At 42.6% G+C, this 19,542-nt stretch overlaps 1 protein-coding gene across 1 annotated transcript in view; it reads left to right on the top strand.

Annotated features, from left to right (window-relative positions):
* Positions 1 to 11,714, top strand: part of LOC126418747 (popeye domain-containing protein 3-like) — a 291,229-nt gene extending 279,515 nt beyond the window's left edge. The window contains exon 9 of the mRNA XM_050085673.1: positions 8,541 to 11,714. Coding sequence (XP_049941630.1) covers positions 8,541 to 8,731 — 191 coding nt within the window. The 3' untranslated portion in view covers positions 8,732 to 11,714. The remainder of the gene's footprint in view (positions 1 to 8,540) is intronic.
* Positions 11,715 to 19,542: the final 7,828 nt, after the last annotated feature.

Below are 19,542 nucleotides of genomic sequence, written 5' to 3'. Positions count from 1 at the left end.
TACTGACGTGATATCTGGAACATGACAAGGAATGAGAATTCACAAAGCGGACGTAATTAGTTTCATACTTAACTTTAATCCATTAATGATGAACGTCGCTCTTGACGGTACATGATTCACAATATTGTCTGTTCAGAATAGTAACTGAATATGGCGCCTTGCTAGGTCGTAGCAAATGACGTAGCTGAAGGCTATGCTAACTATCGTCTCTGCAAATGAGAGCGTATGTAGTCAGTGAACCATCGCTAGCAAAGTCGGCTGTACAACTGGGGCGAGTGCTAGGGAGTCTCTCTAGACCTACCGTGTGGCGGCGCTCGGTCTGCAATGACTGATAGTGGCGACACGCGTGTCCGACGTATACTAACGGACAGCGGCCGATTTAAAGGCTACCACCTAGCAAGTGTGGTGTCTGGCGGATTTATGGAACTGTTTCTCTTGAATAAATCAAAAAATGGTTCAAATGGCTCTGAGCACTATGGGACTTAACATCTGTGGTCATCAGTCCCCTAGAACTTAGAACTACTTAAACCTAACTAACCTAAGGACATCACACACATCCATGCCCGAGGCAGGATTCGAACCTGCGGCCGTAGCAGTCGCGCTGTTCCGGACTGAGCGCCTAGAACCGCTAGACCACCGCGGCCGGCGAATAAATCTTTCAATTTTTCTGAAATTGTAATATTTTTGTTTGTCTGTACATCTATAAGACATCCACCGATTGCCAACCCATTCGGATGATTCCTTTGTGGTGCGTTGTTTCTTGAAGTGGGGCGTAATTAACAGTGCAAACAAGTTTGTCTAACAGTGGGAATACATACTTAAAAAGGTTGCCAACTATTGCATTGAAAGAAAGAGGATACAAATAGATAGAAACAGCATTTCAGTTAAGTTGAAGTATCTAAAAAAAATTAGTCTCAGTGAGTGCCAAGCTCAGACACAACAATACAGTGACGAAACCAGAATATTTGTATAGCACTGAAGTGCTACAGCAAGAAGGATTGAAAATATGAAAACTTCACTTATAGAGTATAAAAGAAGAATAATTCATGGTTACATTTGGAGGTGGTATTGGTGAATACATGGTGCGAAATGTACTGAATAGACGTGTGAACATTGCTGACAATATCTCTACTCATGCTGAGCAATGACTCGATCCAATCCTGGTTTGGATGATAGTCATAGGTATGTAATTCAAGCTATTCCAATTCTGTGCCAGAGTGCATCAAGTGTAGTATCTGGGGAGTGGTGTTGTAGCTGTCTATGGGAAAGCCATAAAAGATATGGAGACTGTACTGCCCAGTACAACAGTCGTACACCTTCTCTATCGAGACAGGTAAAGGCAGTCTAGGTAACATGCGAACCTGCCTTTACTTTTTTGAGACCTCGAAGATGAGGCACAGTCAGCGAGCTTAAGACATCAGAAATGTGGTGCTGTGTAAATTTCGAGCTGCACGAACCAGAGGCGATCGTGTTGTATACTCAGCGACACCACATACCACCATGACAGGTGGTGGGCCCGTATGGCGATGTCGAACACGGTCTGGCAACGTCAGATTTGTGCGCAGTCTTTACATACAGACACAGATACCTACATCGCAGTGCCGTGTGCAGGATGGTGACTTGCCTGAAAAGACGATGTGGCAACACTCCTGTGTCCAGTGTTGCTACGTTGGGCACGCAACAGTCGGCGCGCCTCTCTCTGCTGCGATTCCAAGGCAGTGGTCACCCTGCTGACAGCTCGTGATGCTAGATACTGCGTCGTTTCGGCCGTGTGTCTACTCGTCCTACTGTAAACAAGCCCAATTCCTGACTGAAGGTACATGGCGTAGCCCCACGATAGTGTGTGCCCAACCAAACAGTACGTCTGTTCTCTCGGGCGCTAGTCGCTGTTGAGACCCTGCATGGGACTAAATATGCCCCACCTCATCTCACCGATTCTGAATACGTGACCAGTGTGACAACAAGTATCGGGATCGATAAAACGCTGTATCGATAGGCAATGAGCTCTCTACTGTCTGGTATTTGTCATATCTGATGTCTGAGTGTTGGAACGTATGGAGCACTGGGATGCTTGTGTTTCTATACTGAGATTATATGGTTAGCTGTGTGAGCTACAAACTCACTATACGATGGATTGGCAACTGCTAAGGTTAAAAGGTAGGCTCTTAAGTAAATTTAAAAATTACTGCAAGCAGTAAAAGTGAAGACATCCCTTGGAAATAATCATCACAGTACATATGCCACCTCATAGAGAATGTTGTGCTATTATGACGTGAACCTATAGGGTTCGAATAATTGGTATGTACGAGAATCTGTATATTTGTATGTATTTTATGTTTCTGTATTTTTTATGGTGGTTATAAAGAGGACCACATTTGTGTTAAGATCCTCATGTCTGACGGTTCTTACGTATTTTTAACAATGAAGATAGTCACACAGTGTGCGAAATCGATCTGTAAAATACAGGAATTCAATATTTACGACCGATGCTGCAATTTGTCCAAAATGATTTGACCAAAGAGAAAAGATGAGAGAATCCTGTACTACGCAGAAAACAAGAATATCAAAATCAACTTGCTCAGAGGACTGAAGGAGGCTAAGGGGAAAATTAACATGAAGTCAAAGGCAATACGCAACAGAGAGAAAATAGCAATACCATCAATGAAATAAAGGAATTCGAAGACCGAACACTCTTGAGAAAGGAGGAATGTAAAAATGGCCACTCAGAGAAAATGAAGAAAAACTAGACTAAATGTAACAAGGAACAGAAGTTGATTATTATAATTCAGAGGTGAGTTGAACGAAAAATAGTAACAATAAAATAATTAATAAATTAAATAAACTAGTAAATAAAAACTAAAGAAAATTTCGATCCAAATGCAAAAAATAGGGTCACTAAATGTCCACGTTAGTTTCTGACAATGTGTCGGGATATTCCTGTGTAAGAATGGTTACGTGTTGCCTCTGATTACTAGGGAATAGATGTAAATTTACCGACTGTGGAAGCAGCCGTGTGTTTTGGCGACATCAGATTACCTGCGCCGTTTGTGGTAAGTTACTTGTGGAGCAGATTGCGGGGAGCTGGTGCGCCACAGTGTTTCAGCTGCTGGGCTCTACATGCGGGGCTCTCTGCTGCAGGGAAGAGGCGCTTCTACTGCACGTGCGCTGCCAGGTGCCGCACGGCGTTCTTCGGCTCCATGAACCACGGCGACGTCTGGGTGTGATCGTGTGGGTATGCCAGCGGCCCCCCCCCTCCGCACCCCCCCCCCCCAACACCCAACTATCTCTCCCCTCCCCCCACCCAGCAGGCACAGACCTACGTGGTCGTAGTCCAACCAGCACTCTCCGGAGCAAACGGCACTATTAGCTCAACTGTCTCCATTAGAGATCTCTGTACCATGTACCCAAACTGACGTAAAAGTGGACTCAGTTGTCACACGTCCCTGTGTTGAAAGTGCAGGGTTAGTCATGAGCATTTCTGTAGTTTCAGAAAATAAATACTTACCAGTGGAGAGACTTTTTCTTTTATTGTTTCATTCTCCTCACACCATATGGGCGGATTGTGGGCTGTCAGAGGTACAATGTTCTGCTCTTCAGCCAAGGACATTGTCAAACAAGGATGAGCTAAAGAACATGAGGACTGATTTACTATTTGAAATTAAAAAAATCATAGATGGAAATCTAAAAAAGAATATATATATATATATCTATCTATCTGTAAAGTATATATATATATATATATATATATATATATATATATATATATATATATATATATATATATATATATATATATATATATATATATAACACTTTACAGACTGGTGAAATTTTTCTAGGGGGAAAAACCACTGCAGTACTATCCTTTTGCTTAAAATCTGAAGGACCTGCATTGCGAGAAAAGTATTTCAGGAGGAGAGAATATGTTACATAGTGCTGAGGGGTAGGGAAAACTATGGAGATGGTGGTAGATGTTCAGGTGGATAGTGGGAAGCCAGAAATTGGGAAAGGTAGAGTGTGGGGAGGGTTTTGGTGTATGGATACGGTAGTGGTAACAAGGAGGAAGGTACAGGGATGAATAGTGAGGGATAGGGAGAGAGGTGCCCTGATGTGGAGTGGGATTGGTGACAAAGAGTTAAACTTTGTAGGAGGAATAAATTTCTGGGTGGATATCACTGTCTGAGAGAGAGAGAGTTGGTTTAAGTTACGTTGGAATAGGATATGGAGTGTACATAGGTGTAGGGACGAATGGATGTGTCTGTGAAGGCGTGGCAGCATAGCAGGTTAGTGATCAGAGGGGAGACAAGGGGTTACTGGAATCTAGTTTCCAGATAGTACATGAGATGCGGAGGTGTTCAATGTGGGTGAGGAGGTGTGGAAATTTGATGAGATGGGAGAGAATCCATGTGGGGGAAGGTAAACGGATGAGGAGAGTGAGACAGAATACATAGTGTTCGAAGAGTTGGAGGGACTTATAGAACTACGGTGAGGTGCAGATCCATAGATCCATGTAACATTTGTATAGTAGAGGCTGAGTCGAATCAGGTTTTTTTAGATATAGAGAATAGTGGAGGGATGAAAACCTCAAGTCTGGTCTGCTAGTACTGTTAATAATCTTACCCTATAGTGGGCTTTCTGTTGCATGGTTAGTAGGTGAGGTTTCCACGTTAGTCGCCGGTCGAACGATAGTCCAAGATATTTTAGTGCGTTATGTAACTGCATAGGACGGTCGTAAATTGTACGGTAGAAGTCATGGAGGCAGTATACAATATCCCTCAAAGTTATTATCTCGCATTACATGTGCTCAAAATGGGAACCTTATGTCATATGGCAAGCGTCAGTACATGTGTGCTGTCCGTCGAGGTCGATGCTGCTGTCATCTGGGTGGGCGCAGTGACAACAGCCTGTTTGGGAAACCTGCTCATTGATATCTGCAGGCGATAACTAATCTGATGCTGCTGTACGGAGTATATAGTTTGTCTACATGTTCTAACATGTCTGTTCTCTATGCACTGATGTGTGTCAGGTTCCTCTCTGTCTTGTAATTTTCATACAGATATCCTCTGCAACCCCCGAGATACTTATTAAAAATTCTGGGTACATCTGGATCACAACATATACAGCTAGAGTTGTTTTTATTTGTTACCTCCAGTAGGTACAGTGTAACGTATTTCAGTTAGTCTGAGAAAAGTTTTGTTTTCAGGGTTTGTGTGTCTACCCTTTGGCCTCAGCCAGTCAACCTATGAGTCACTGCTCTTACAAATTCTTTAGGCAATAGAGAACTTCCGAGCTCTATCTACGAACCACTGATTTGGAAACGACCCACTAATCTACATTGCATTTTCATTACAGTGACAGTAATGTCTCGCACTCCGGACTGTTTCGTGGTCTGCGAGTATTTGTATGTTTTCCTGTCGAGAGACAGAAAGTAGTCTGTTTTCCTATCGAGAGATAGTGATGTCTATTACCATAACTCTAAACTGATAACACGTTTGTAAACTTCCTGTTTCAGGAATATAAGTTGCTTCCTTTTGATAATACTATTTAATTTAGTAAAGGAACTACAGCGAATTTTATCATCCTGCATATTTGTTTTGCTATCCACTCTTTGCTGCTTTGTACCACATCATTTACGAGGTTTTGGTTGTACGGTTTTTAGTATACTGGTAAGTGATATTCAGGAATATTTTCGAAGTCGTTTTGTCAAGCTCATCTACTCTTAGCTGAAATTAATTTGCACTAAGGGCAAACAGAATGGAAATTGCAGGCTGTTGTCTTATGTTCTAAAAACATCTATTGCTTCCCATTTTCCCCTGTGTGAAGATCGTGAAACAACCTCCTGAATTGCTTGATAGCTGTATTGACGACACTGAATCTGCTTTCCTAATTGACCTTTCAGTTACCCTTCTATCCTATGGAAATCTAACTGAATCTGTGTCATTAATGTACATATTATTTGGCAGAATGGTATAGATAAAACGAATATTTTCTAATAGCACAATATTTATCACCTGGACTCTCCAATTCAGCATGTTATGGGATTTCGCACAAGGCGAAGTACCTAAATTTACTTAGCTGTAACGAAATATGATAATTGTTCTAGAGTTCGTTAGTTTTAATTGTATTATCAAAAATTATTCCTGCTCATAGGATAATGCTGGAGAAAACATGATGCCTTAGTTCCGCGCTCGCTCGAGGATTTCTAACTGTTGCAGTAATCTCCCATGCAACTCAGTGTGAGCAGGATCTGCGAACTTGTGTGTTACAGTACTTCACGCACTTATTTCTAGATCGTCTTTCTTCCTCCGTATCGCTCCGTGCTCGATATCCGGTTTGCGATCTCAGCGACGTTTGCCACGACGTCTTGTCCTTCCTGTGGATGATGCGAGACTGTACTAACTGCCACAACCAGCTGACCTTTTCGTTTGGAAAGGAGTGCAGCACTGAGGCAGTCGTTTTGCTTGTATAAGACGTGCCCATCGCTTCATGCCATTGCCTAACAGTGGTAGAAAGTCATTCTGCCATTTCCCGTGTGAAATAAGAGGTCTACTAGGCAAGTTCATAAAGTAAGTCGACTGTGACCATACGAGCTTTGGTTTTTTAAAAGCTGGCAACACAGAGCGGAGAAGAGGGGTCCCCTGCGCAGAGGGAGCATCGCGACGACACGGTAGTACAGAAACACATGTCGTTGTGTCCAATTGGGTGAAAGATGTCGCTAAGAAATCCTGTCAAATACGAGCAACGTTCTGTGATCCTACTCGCGGAAGGAATAGCACCTACCGAAATTTTTTCGGGTGTCAAAACGGTTTCCGGGAATATTATCAACAGAACGAGTACGTTGTAGGCAGTTTACTGGAGGCATGACAAATGTTCACGACGAACGAAGGAGTGGAGTACCTTCCATTTTGAATGATAAGTTGGTGCCGAAATTCGAGGAAACAGTTAGTTCGTGAAGACCGCCGGTTGGCAGTGGATGAAATTTGTGCGACATTTCCACAACTTGCCAGAACTCTCTTACACGAGAAACTCGGAGAAACGCTGCGATACCGTGCACAAGATGGGTTCCGGAACAGCTGACAGAGCAGCACAAGCAAAATCGGGTCAGAAGTGCCCGAGAGTTTCTTGAGCGACTTGGATTGAAAGGTCAGGATTTTCTGAGCTCATCTGTGACGAGACGAAACGTGAGTTACTTGTTATACGCCTGAGACAAAAATACAATTGCTGTCACCATTACCCCAACTGCCAAAAAATTTAGAATCACAATATAAGGCCAAAAAGTCATGGTCCCACTGTTTTGGGACCGAAAAGGCATCATTTTGCTCAAATTTGTGCTTCCGTGACACGCCGTCAATGCACTATGATATACGTATAGCACTGCCACCTATCAGAACTTCATGAACTTCAGGGGCTGAAGAGGGAATATTCCACGATGTACCTCCACAAATCCCGTATTTCTTCAGCCGAAGTTGGCTGAGAAAAATGTATGGCATTACTTACCGGACGCCGACTTACATTTCAACGTCACCTAATTCCCTTTAAATTCGTTATTTCATCCTGAGCGAACGATAAAGTATTCTTATCGAACAGCCGGGTGTGACTTCCTAAACAGATACACTGCTTGCTGTGAAGACCAAAACAGAAGAAAATATTTGCTGATATGGGGATCAGTTACTTTAAATGTCGTGTGGTAATACAGCAAGCGATGCAACTGCGTTTACCAGATCATGGTAATGGAGGAATTCCCAGTGCGGCAGAAGACATCACCAGCAACATCGCAAGCTGCTGCTGGTAACATTTTATTGCTGTTCTGCACCAGGAGATTCTGCTGCTGTACTATTTGCTGCACTGCAAGCTCCAGAGACAGCCGCTATATGACCTCTAAACATTATAATGCGTTTTATTCGGCAGCGTTGCTCTCAGTCATCCACACATTGGCTACGCATAGTTGGCAAATCCCATTGCAGTTCAGGATTTTATCAGCTGACAGTGCTCTGCTGTGGGCTGGAAGAGATCTGTGAACTGTCATACAGCATGTACTTTCCGTTTTGCTAGTTTTATCTCAAGTAGGCTATATAGTTTACTTTCAGGTAACATATAAAGATACATTTCAATGGATTCACATAAAGTAACGTTTCAGGTGCTAGAAGGACTTAATTGCTTGTGGTAAATATCCTATATTTCTTTAGAAATGTATGTACTAATTATTTGCCTCACAATTATAAAAGATTCCAAGTAAAAGCATGATACTAAACACCTCATATACCACAGCACTTAAAGGTCTCCTCACGTGCCCATCACATACTGATCCATTAATACCAAACTTTAGTTGCATCCAGTTTCTCAAATTTTCTCTTTATCATATATTAGTTTCTGTATGTTCTATAAGTCTTTATAAGTACTGTAACTTTTGCCTGTGACTATCTGTTGAAGAGGACTGCAGGACTGATAGCAGCAGAGAAAGAGGTAGATGCAAAGCAGTCAATTTCTAGCAGAATTTCGACAAGTTGTACGTGAGTTCAACGTGCGCCCTGTTATTGCAGTGTTCAGCGGCAGCCGTGAGCGACTGTGCCCTAAGGAGAACGGCCTGGGGTCGCTGTTGGCCAACGGCCGGCTGCTGGAGATGGCGCCCCTGCGCGAGCTGCCGTCCAGGGACCACCTCGACCTGCCGGACGTCACCAGCGGCGTCGAGCGCTGGCTCGAGTCGGCCGCTGTCGCCGCTGCTCGCAAGTAGCTTCCCCCCGCTGTCCTCTCCACGGCTGGCTGTCAGTCACCTCATGTGGGGCCGACTACTGGTTCGATTCGGCCTCTGCCATCACGGCTCGCAAATAAATGCCTCGCGCTTCGAATCCGGTGGCTAGATGCAGCTGTCAGATGACGTCGACTACTGCCTCGAGAGAGCTGCAGTCGCCACAGTTGGCAAGTAGTTGCCGCACGCTGGCCCGTCTGTGGCCACTCGACTAGTGGCTCGAGTCAGCCGTCTTCGCCACGACTCGCAAGTAGCTGTCCTGCACTGATTCATCCGGCAGCTACGTGCAGTTGTCAGTAACTGCAATGTCGACTACTGGCCCAAGTCAGCTGCTGACTGGCTCAAGTCAGCCGCTGTTGCCTCGGATCTCCAGTAGCAGCCACGCTCTGTCCAGTCCGGTGGCTGTGTCCAGGTGTCAGGCACTGCAAATGAATGGTTTCAGTCAGTTGCTGTTTCTGTGGTGACAAATAGCTGCCACAGTGCTGTTCCATCTGATGACACAGGCGACTGTGTGACACCACAAGTAACGTCGAGTGCCTTCTGAAGTCTACCATTTTCGTTGTGGCCCTCAGGTGACTGCACTATGCTGTCGTGTCTAACAAGCTCCTGCATCTGTTATGTACCACAAGAGATGTACGGCACTGGTTTGAGTCGTCTGCTGTCACTGTGGCTCCCAAGTGCTGTCCTGCCCTGTGATCACATTTAGCTATAGTGCACCACAAGTGACGTCAACTGCTGGCTCGAATCAGCCACTGTGGCTCAGTTTGCAAGTAACAGTCCCCACACGGTCCAGTCTAGCAACCACCTGAAATACACAGAAGACTCACATGTCAAGTGATAACTCGAGACAGCCACTGTCGTTGAGTCTTGCAAGTAACTGGCCCACACTGCTCTGTCTCTCAAGCATCACAACTGTCCTCGAGCAGTGGCTGGAGTATGGCATCTGACACACTAGCTGTGATGCTTCTGCTTCTCGTCACCGCTACAGCCAGCTTCGCACCGGCATTGCCGTTGAGCACTGCCTCGTGTCTCTACAACTGGCGGGTAGATACCTACACAATGCAGGTGGTGCCGATGGATAAGCATAAATGCTTTGACGACCTCGGCCTTATTGTCGCTGATCAGAAGTACGAAACTCTAAAAAGTAATTTTTCTTGAAGTTTCCAGCTATACCAAGGGGCTGCCACCAACATGTTGTAGTGATCAATGGCAGCTGCGATTCACAAGAGGGCCCTCCACAATGTGTGTGGTACAGTTTCTGTGCGAGATCGACACAATGACCAAAGACCTCCTAGACGTCACCAAAGGAGATTTCTGTCAGCCTCATCTGGTGCTGTTGCTGCTATCTGGAAGCATTTTAAGGTTACATATTGGGAAATGAGCTAGGCCTGCTTGAAACCAGTAAATAAATATGAAAATAAAAAAGAGGCACGATGAGTTTTACAACCTTAATAACAGAAACAAAAGACTCTAACAACAGAAAAGCTAAGCGTGTTTAGTACATACAAAAATGGTAAAGTCTCAATGAATTGCTTGCCTGCTGCTTGTCTTCAGTAGAATACGAAATGTCACATAATGTAGATAAATGCTATCATTTCAGTTGTTAACTAGTAATGTGTGTCGATATAGTGAGGATTCAGATGTGAATACTTTCAATAACGTATGGTGAGTGTTCCAGGTCATCATAACCTGCACACGGGCCTGCTACAACAACTATGGTAGTGATGAGTTCTTCTGCAAGGTGCCTCCGTTATAAACCATCAACCAACCATCATTCTGGGTGGGGTATTTCTTACCATAACGGCTGTGTCACGTGTCCAGCGATTTTTGTTTCATTTCTGATACGTTCTGAAAATTCTTCCTGTTCACCTTCTGTTCCAATTCTAGAGAGGGTACGAAATCACAAGCGGAACATTTTATGAGTGGGGTAACAGTGAAAACCAGTTTTACAATGCTTCTTGCCACTGGGCAGTCTGTGAGTGAGATGCTGTTGTAGGGAGCAGGCTTTCCCTGCTACACTGCAGGACGCTTTGCTCCGCAACGACTCATACAATCTCCAGAGCACTTGAAAGCCTGAAAATTGTGGTATATAGACGACAAACACATGGACTAGAAAGAAAATGAATGTTGCTTTTTACCTTGTCTCCCACCCATTTGTGTTCTTTGGTTGTACTGATGTAGCAGTGCCGCAGCAACAATTTTTGTTTAATTTATGGCCCTACCCATAACACTACGACTCCCAAAGATTTCTGACTAAACCTCATCCTTAGCAAAATGTCCTGCTGTCCCAACTACTGCAAAATAGCTGATTATATAAACAGCCTTTGTGTAAATGAAGACTTAACTTACCTGTTGTTTCTGCTATCACGCCTGTTGCTCAGCTGAATGAAACAGTGTGTAATATAGCCATCTGTCAGAAGAACTAATTACTATTGCACGTCCATCCATAAAAATGGAGTTCCAGTTATGTTGTCTCTCCCCTTGTACAGATACTTTCTTAATGGGGAACCAGTCTCCAGATCTGAAACAGACAAACAGATCCAAAAGGCAATGTACACTTATAATCACAATCCACATGTAAGAAAATGCACTGCCTAAAGATGTATACTTGAATAAACGATAAGAGAGGACTAACATGCAACTGCAACTTACAAAGACGTGACTGAATGAACACATATATGTTTCTAATAATCATGATACTTCAAACATAGAAGTGACGATATTATGGAATTTCGTGGTCTTCTTGGATGCAGGATGTCAATAAACTGCCCTCCAAAATTGGCACCAGACAAAATGATGTATGACTGTCAGATGCAGTTACATAGACAGAAAAGCTGCAGTTATAAATGACTTTTCCAACACATCTTCCAGGTAATGAATGTTTGTAACATAGGAATAATTACATGTGCAATTTATTGTCTACTATTTGCAGTGCTTTGTGATACACTGTTGTATTATTTTACTATAAGCGGTTTATGTTATCTTTGCCATCCATGGCTGGTAAGTTTTGTAAAATGTATGTATCTGAAGTATTCTGATAATAAATATGGAAAATTGAACTGAAAACTAATTTATTCCTCTATTTCATGGTGGTGATGTTGATGACCTCTCTTTAGATGAAAAACTAAATCTGATTATTTTCATTTCAATGCCATGTAAAACTGTTTCAGTTTCTTGTTAGCTCCACATGGGTGTAATTCTAACATAGTATTGACTCATTTCTAAGCAGTGGTTAAGAACACCACACCAGAATTAAAATTTGAAGCTAAAAACAACATTCTGGAACTACTGAATGCAGAATATATATACAGGATTTACGTATGTATGTATTTGTGTATGCCCAGCATATCCTCCTACCCCAATGGATTAATTTCAACAAAATCTGGTAAACATAGTGTTCGGTATATGAAAATGTGCATTGTGGGGGTTTGACATAACTCCCACAGAAACGGAGATAGGGGCAAAGAACCAATTCTACCCCTGACATGAGGCTAACTTGCACAACAGTCGAATTTTTCTGGTAGTATCACTGTGCCTTACAGGGGCTATACCAGTAGATGGGCAAGGCTAAGCAAAGAGATTGAAGGGGTGAGATGGCAAGTGGGAGGAGGGAGGTTGAGGTGCACAGAGAAAAGGAGGGGTAGAGATAGACAGAGTGGGGCGAAGAGCTGATGTAGAAAGAAAGATGGAGGAAGGGATGGACAGCAAGAGAGGAGAGGATGAGGTGGACAGAGGGTATGGAGGAAGAAGTGAAGTGTGAGTATGAGGCTGACAAAAGAAGACGGATAAGGAGGAGATAGAGAAAGAGAGACAGAGGACAAGATGGCCAGAGAGAGTGTGGAGGAGGACAGGGACAGAGAGAGGGTGTAGAAGAGATAGGAGATGGAGAAAGAGAGTGGTGAGAGGGGATGGACAGACAGAAGGAGAGGAGGAAATGTACAGAGAGAAGGAGGAGGTAAAGCTGATCAAGGAGAGAAGGAGTAGGAGGAGATGGACAGAGAAAGAGGAATCTAGGGGAGCATGCAGAAGCCAGGTGGACGGTGTAGATGGATAGTGAGCATGTGGAGAAGGGATAGGGGAGAGTAGGAGATGGTGTTGTGTGTCCAACATCATCATTTTTCATCGTCATTGACTCGCAAGTTGCCTATGTGGCGTCACCAAAAGAGGACTTGCAATACGCCGGCCGACTTCCCCGAATGGGGCCTCCCGGCCAACAATGCCATATGATCTTTTTTTTTTTTCTATGCTGTGAACTCGATTACATGGGCGTGACATTTTCTTGGTATGACTCTGTAAAGACAGTTCGCATTATCTGATTTGCTATTACAGATCGGAATAAATAATCACTTCATATTCCTGTACTGGGAGGTAGTAGGAGGAAAAGGTGGACAGAGAGACAGAGGGAGGAGAAGATGTGTGCAATGTGTGTGTCTAACACGTATGTGGATGAAGGTATGGGTAAGAGCCTAGTCTGATAATAATATCTGTATCATTTCCAAGAAGAATTAGTTCTCCTGGACGAAATAAAACAACAAATCCTTAAAAGAGAGGGTAAACAGGAAAGACCCATAGTGGAACCATGCAGAATGATAATTTTAATGTGTTTGCATTCAGATGATGGGTAAAGTACCTAAAAGTATATAATTGTCTGGATTGATCTGTTATATAGAGTGTGGTACGGGCATATGATAAACTATGTATTCCTCGAAAACTTATTTCTGTTATAGGACATTAAAATCGACACAACAAAATACACTTGACAAGTTTAGAACGTTCAACATGTTAATGTATTATCATAGAAAATTTGTTGGCTGTTCAAATATTTTGTAAAAAGGTGTTTCAGTGTATTGCTGTCGTTGTGGTCTTCAGTCCTGAGACTGGTTTGATGCAGCTCTCCATGCTACTCTATCCTGTGCAAACTTCTTCATCTCCCAGTACCTACTGCAACCTACATCCTTCTGAATCTGCTTAGTGTATTCATCTCTTGGTCTCCCTCTACGATTTTTACCCTCCACGCTGCCCTCCAATACTAAATTGATGATCCCTTGATGCCTCAGAACATGTCCTACCAACCGATCCCTTCTTCTGGTCAAGTTGTGCCACAAACTTCTCTTTTCCCCAATCCTATTCAATACTTCCTCATTAGTTATGTGATCTACCAATCTAATCTTCAGCATTCTTCTGTAGCACTCAGTGTATTACCCCTTTGAAATAAGGACTGTGATTTCATAATTATTCCATTATTGTATAGATAAGTGACAGAATTTCCATATAAAGGTTAAGGAAAATTGCTTAAGAAGAGGTTCTAGCCATGGTCATTGACATCTGAGGGTCACATTTTTAATTTGTCAGGAAGCAAAACTTGTGTTACATATATGGCTCAGAATGTCATGTAATTACAAATTTTCAAAAAATGCATCAAATGGCTCTAAGCACTGTTGGACTAAACATCTGAGGTCATCAGTCCTCTAGACTTACAACTACTTAAACCTAACTGACCTAAGGACATCACACACATCCATGCCCGAGGCAGTATTCGAACCTGCGACCATAGCAGCAGCGCGGTTCCGGACTGAAGGGCCTGGAACCGCTCGGCCACAGTTGCCGGCTACAAAGTTTCAGTAAAGTGTTAAAAGTATCATCAACCCTAAATGGCCATTTCTTCTTGAGTGTTTTATGATTTTCTTTATGGGTGGGCAATTTGAATTTCACAAAATTTCCTTATACCACTTCTTCATTGCCCTAATTTGTTTCCTATTATGAAATAATTGCTTCACATTTCTTTCTTATACGTAAACAGAAACTATTAAAAATGTTTGAAAATGATGGCTTGCTATTCACCATATAGAGAAGACGTTGCGGCCCAAAAGGCCTCCTTCTAATACAGGCAACACAGATAAATTCACGCAAGCATAACTTACACACTTATGACCACTGTCTCTGGCCAAAGATACTTACACACATTCATGCAAGCACAGCTCCCACACACATGACCACTTTCTGTGGACAGAGGCAGTGGTCATGTGTGTGAGTTGTGCTTCGCTAGAAGAAAGCCTTTTGGCCCAAAGCTCACATGTTTAGCAGAGTTTTTGTTCGTGTTTGCGAGTCAGCATCTCCTCTGTATGGTGAGTAGCAGTCTATTCTTTTCATAATATTTTCATAATTCCATCCTCGATTTTCCATTATTTTATTAAAAATGTCTACTACTCTCGAACTGTGGTTTATATCAATTCTTATTCATAATCTTTCACGGGCGTCTTTCCTTTTACCTTTTAAAAAGTATTCTGTATTCAATTTTATTGTATCATCAGTCAATTTCGGAAAAGATTTGTACAGTCAAGGATGTTTCAGAACTTATTTTTGTAGGTTTCTGTACTGGTTTTTACGTAGAATTACATCAGGATCAACTCTCATTGTAGTTGATATTATGCAATGGGCTCCTTTTCTCTGACTACACACTAATACCTGCAGTTTCTGATCGTTTTCTCACTATGTGGGTGGATCACTTTTTGCACGAGTAGCACACATCTACATATTCGTGTCACTAGCTAATGCACAGTGGGACATTCCAAGCTCGGCTGAAACTGAGCGGTTGATTAAGACGCATCGGAGGGTAAGAGAGACGCGACATTCCGGTGGACGTGTCAGTATGGAAATCGGTAGGTGTGCCTCGTCTGTGATCGCAATTATATACCTGTAATATGAATAACAGAAAAATTATGTAACATTTATCCACATTAAAGCACGAGGGAATTACAAATTTTGGCTGCGAGTGAGCATTGATTGAAATTAATGAGAAAAATGGAAATTTATGCTGGACCAGGATTCTAACCTGGGTTTCCTGCTAACCAGACAGATACGTTGACCACTGCCCCATCTGTACACACTGGTCACGCAAACTGCGTGGACTACCCTAACACGCCTTCCGAAAGTTCAAAATTTTAAGCTTATCCACATACTGCGAATGCTGTTATTTGGACTTGTCCTCCCACATTCCACATAAGAACTAATACGATCGGGCACATTTGAAGCCTCATCTTACTAAAAATTTTTAAGCGTCCTTCAGAATCTTACGTAGTTTCCTCAGGTCATATTCCTGTCCTAAACATAATAATAAGTAACAAATGCGACTGCAGGTCGTCACCTGATAATACATTGACCACAAGGTCTCAAAATGTTTTTTATTTTCTTTTTTTAACTTCTAGTCTGTGCCAATGTAGTCTCTCAGCAGCCTGTTGTCTGAGATATTCAGTTGGACAAACTGGTGGTAAAGCTGTCATATTATTTTACAGCTGATTGAAGGTGGCTAAAAGCTAATAGCGTCATGTCACTTTTTCCTCCTATTCTTCTATACTGAAAATCAGCCAGTGATGTGCTTTACCACCATCTACTGTAAATCAGAATTTAACGTTGAGTGACTTTTTATCTAACTCTACTCTAGTTTCCCTTTGTATGATGACACATTCCATTGAGCTCTCTAATAATGGATTTGGTAAATGCATTTAAACTTCCCTCTTTGTTAGTAATGGATTCACCCCTATTGTAGTACGGTATACTCTTATTAACTGGAAAAACGTCAATATGGAGTATTACTTCCGCTCAGTCGAGGCTGATCAGTTGTATCTTTACCCAGGACAGAGAGGAGAAAGTAGGAGAAACAAGGGGGAGAGAGAGTAACGCCTAAAAAAGCAAGAGAAACTGAGAAGAAGAAAGGAGAAAGGAAGGAAACAACCAGACATGTTATAAAGGACATCAATGCCTAGTTTCAAGAATGAGATCACTAAGCGAAATAACCATTATGTAGGTGTAGGTGATCAGAAACTTCGGTTGGCTGTAGCTATTTACTGAGAAAGAAGTAGAACAGAGATGGAATAAATAAATTTCATGAAGTATCAATGAGTTGGGACGGAGAACTCGAAGATGTAGAACATGGAAGGCAGTGAGCCCAAAGGGGATTAGAATTTTAGAAAATAAAATGTCGAATATGACAGAGTAGGTAACAGTATCTCACACAGGTGATGTCAGCCTATAGAAATGCTCATTCTCTGTATTGCGTCGCCTCAGTGTCAGTAGTGTGAAACTACCTAGAGACGGGAAAACGTCGCAGAAACTAAGAATGTGGGTGGTACACCTCCACCATATATTGGGCGTGGTGTATATGAAGACCAATGGTAACAAGTGAATATAATTCTCCTGACAGTCCAGAGATAACGCAAAGAAAGCAGTAAATGGTAAAATTAGTGGAAGAACTAGTGATAATGATGAGAATAAGAGATGGAATTTCGGTTTACTATGCGAGAAGTAATGACCCATTAGTTTACTGAGTGAGAACAACAGAGCAACAATCACCCAGTTTTGCTCCTAAGAGTGTTTGATGGGACATTACATTATTCGTGGGATGACCAAAGAAAAATTTGATTTGTCACAAACATCCGTAAGAGGAATGCATTACAATAGTCTCTGCTGAACACACATTTGTTCCTTATGAAGAGCTGAAAAAGAATCCGAAGCAAAAAGATGACCTACTTCAAATCCCTGAGGACAACTTCACTTCTAACCTGTGGAAGGTACATTAGCATTTCTGTTTTCTTATTCAGGGTATTTATTGTGTATTCCTGTTTTTTCACTTGGTGTACATCCTGGAGGATCTCCAAACTATGCATCTTTATGAACGGGAAGTACATCTAATCTTAGGCAAGAAACGAAGCATGGGGGTCTTTGGTCGACAAGATCAGTCAACAGCAAGTAGTGTAGACATCAGCGAACGGCTTATATCTACCGTCAAGGCGTCGTTAGCATCGGGGGAAAAACAATTTTCCTGCCCTTGTAGCCATTGTAGCAATTTAACAGTCTTTCCTTAATGATTCGTGCAATTAGTGGCTGATATCGCTCAGGCTGTAAGAAGACTACGTGTACCTGTTTTATATTTTCATCTGACTCTGTCTCGAATACATACTGGTGGAAACAAATGGCATCACCAAGAATGAAGTTATGCGACATAAACGAAAACTGATAGGCGTGTTTCTACATCTGAAAGATGATGTCTATTCAACTTTTGCGCCAATCGCTTAAGAGTGGGCGCTAGTAGAGCCACAACGAGGATGCAAATCCGGTTTACTTTAAATACAAACTATAACAGTCATGAACGTTCCGTACCTTCCAGACTGGACGTGGGGAGCTGATGCTAGTCAAGAATTTCTTCAAGGCGACGAAGACGCCACTGTCAACACCTCATTGACTTTGAAGAAGGTCCCATAATAGAAGATGGATGTTCCTCATCAGGATTGTAGCCACTGTACATGAGTAGGGGGACTAAGTGGGTATCACCCCACATTGCGAGTTGCCCACTCCATGGGCAAGTGTACATTCATGGGCACACCAACTGTTCTCATTTGATTAACAGGTCCTTAACCTACTGATCTGCTAAGAGGATTAAGACCCCCTGCGAATAATCCTTCCTTTTGACTGACAGGTCCTTAACCTATTGTTGTTCCATCCTCCCCCTCTTCCTCCTCTCCCTCCACTTCCGCCTCCTCCAACCCTCTGGGAACTCCCCTAGCCAATACAAGCACACTTTCGATATAAATTTGAATAATTAATTAAACTGATTAATTAATTGAATCCACCCTTTTTGGAGGCCCTCGCTCTCCCCTCCACCTTCCGGGATTGGTGAAAACACACTCAGTTGATTGGCCTTTTGGCGTGAAATCGACTGCATTCTATGGAATATTCTTTAAACAATTTACACAATGGTGGGGATATTGTTTACTCAAACGATTTATTGGGATAGAAGGTGGTGTTTGTAATATCGTTTATTTATTTAGTTAGAGAATTTATCGGGAAATCGACTGTACTGTATGGAATACTGTTATTTAAATAGTTTGTGGGTGGCATGGCAGTACGGAACATTTAAACAACTGTGGCCCTCTTTTATTCTGATCGTGCATAGAAACGCTGAGCAGTCTTACTATACAGGGTGTTACAAAAAAGTACGGCCAAACTTTCAGGAAACATTCCTCACACACAAGTAAAGAAAAGATGTTATGTGGACATGTGTCCGGAAATGCCATAATTTCCATGTTAGAGCTCATTTTAGTTTCGTCAGTATGTACTGCACTTCCTCGATTCACCGCCAGTTGGCCCAATTGAAGGAAGTAAATGTTGACTTCGGTGCTTGTGTTGACATGCGACTCATTGGTCTACAGTACTAGCATCAAGCACATCAGTAGGTAGCATCAAAAGGTTAGTGTTCATCACGTCAGTGCAATGTTTACAAACGCGGAGTTGGCAGATGCCCATTTGATGTATGGATTAGCACGGGGCAATAGCCGTGGGGCGGTACGTTTGTATCGAGACAGATTTCCAGAACGAAGGTGTCCCGACAGGAAGACGTTCGAAGCAATTGATCGGCGTCTTAGGGAGCACGGAACATTCCAGTCTATGACTCGCGACTGGGGAAGACCTAGAACGACGAGGACACCTGCAATGGACGAGGCAATTCTTCGTGCAGTTGACGATAACCCTAATGTCAGCGTCAGAGAAGTTGCTGCTGTACAAGGTAACGTTGACCACGTCACTGTATGGAGAGTGCTACGGAAGAACCAGTTGTTTCCGTACCATGTATAGCGTGTGCAGGCACTATCAGCAGCTGATTGGCCTCCACGGGTACACTTCTGCGAATAGTTCATCCAACAATGTGTCAATCCTCATTACAGTGCAAATGTTCTCTTTACGGATGAGGCTTCATTCCAACGCGATCAAATTGTAAATTTTCACAATCAATATGTGTGGGCTGA

This window comes from Schistocerca serialis, chromosome 9 (genome assembly GCF_023864345.2).
Source record: "Schistocerca serialis cubense isolate TAMUIC-IGC-003099 chromosome 9, iqSchSeri2.2, whole genome shotgun sequence".
NCBI classification, from domain to species: Eukaryota; Metazoa; Arthropoda; class Insecta; order Orthoptera; family Acrididae; genus Schistocerca; species Schistocerca serialis.
Note: the sequence above shows the minus strand (reverse complement) of the source record. Positions and strands in the feature narration are given on the sequence as shown.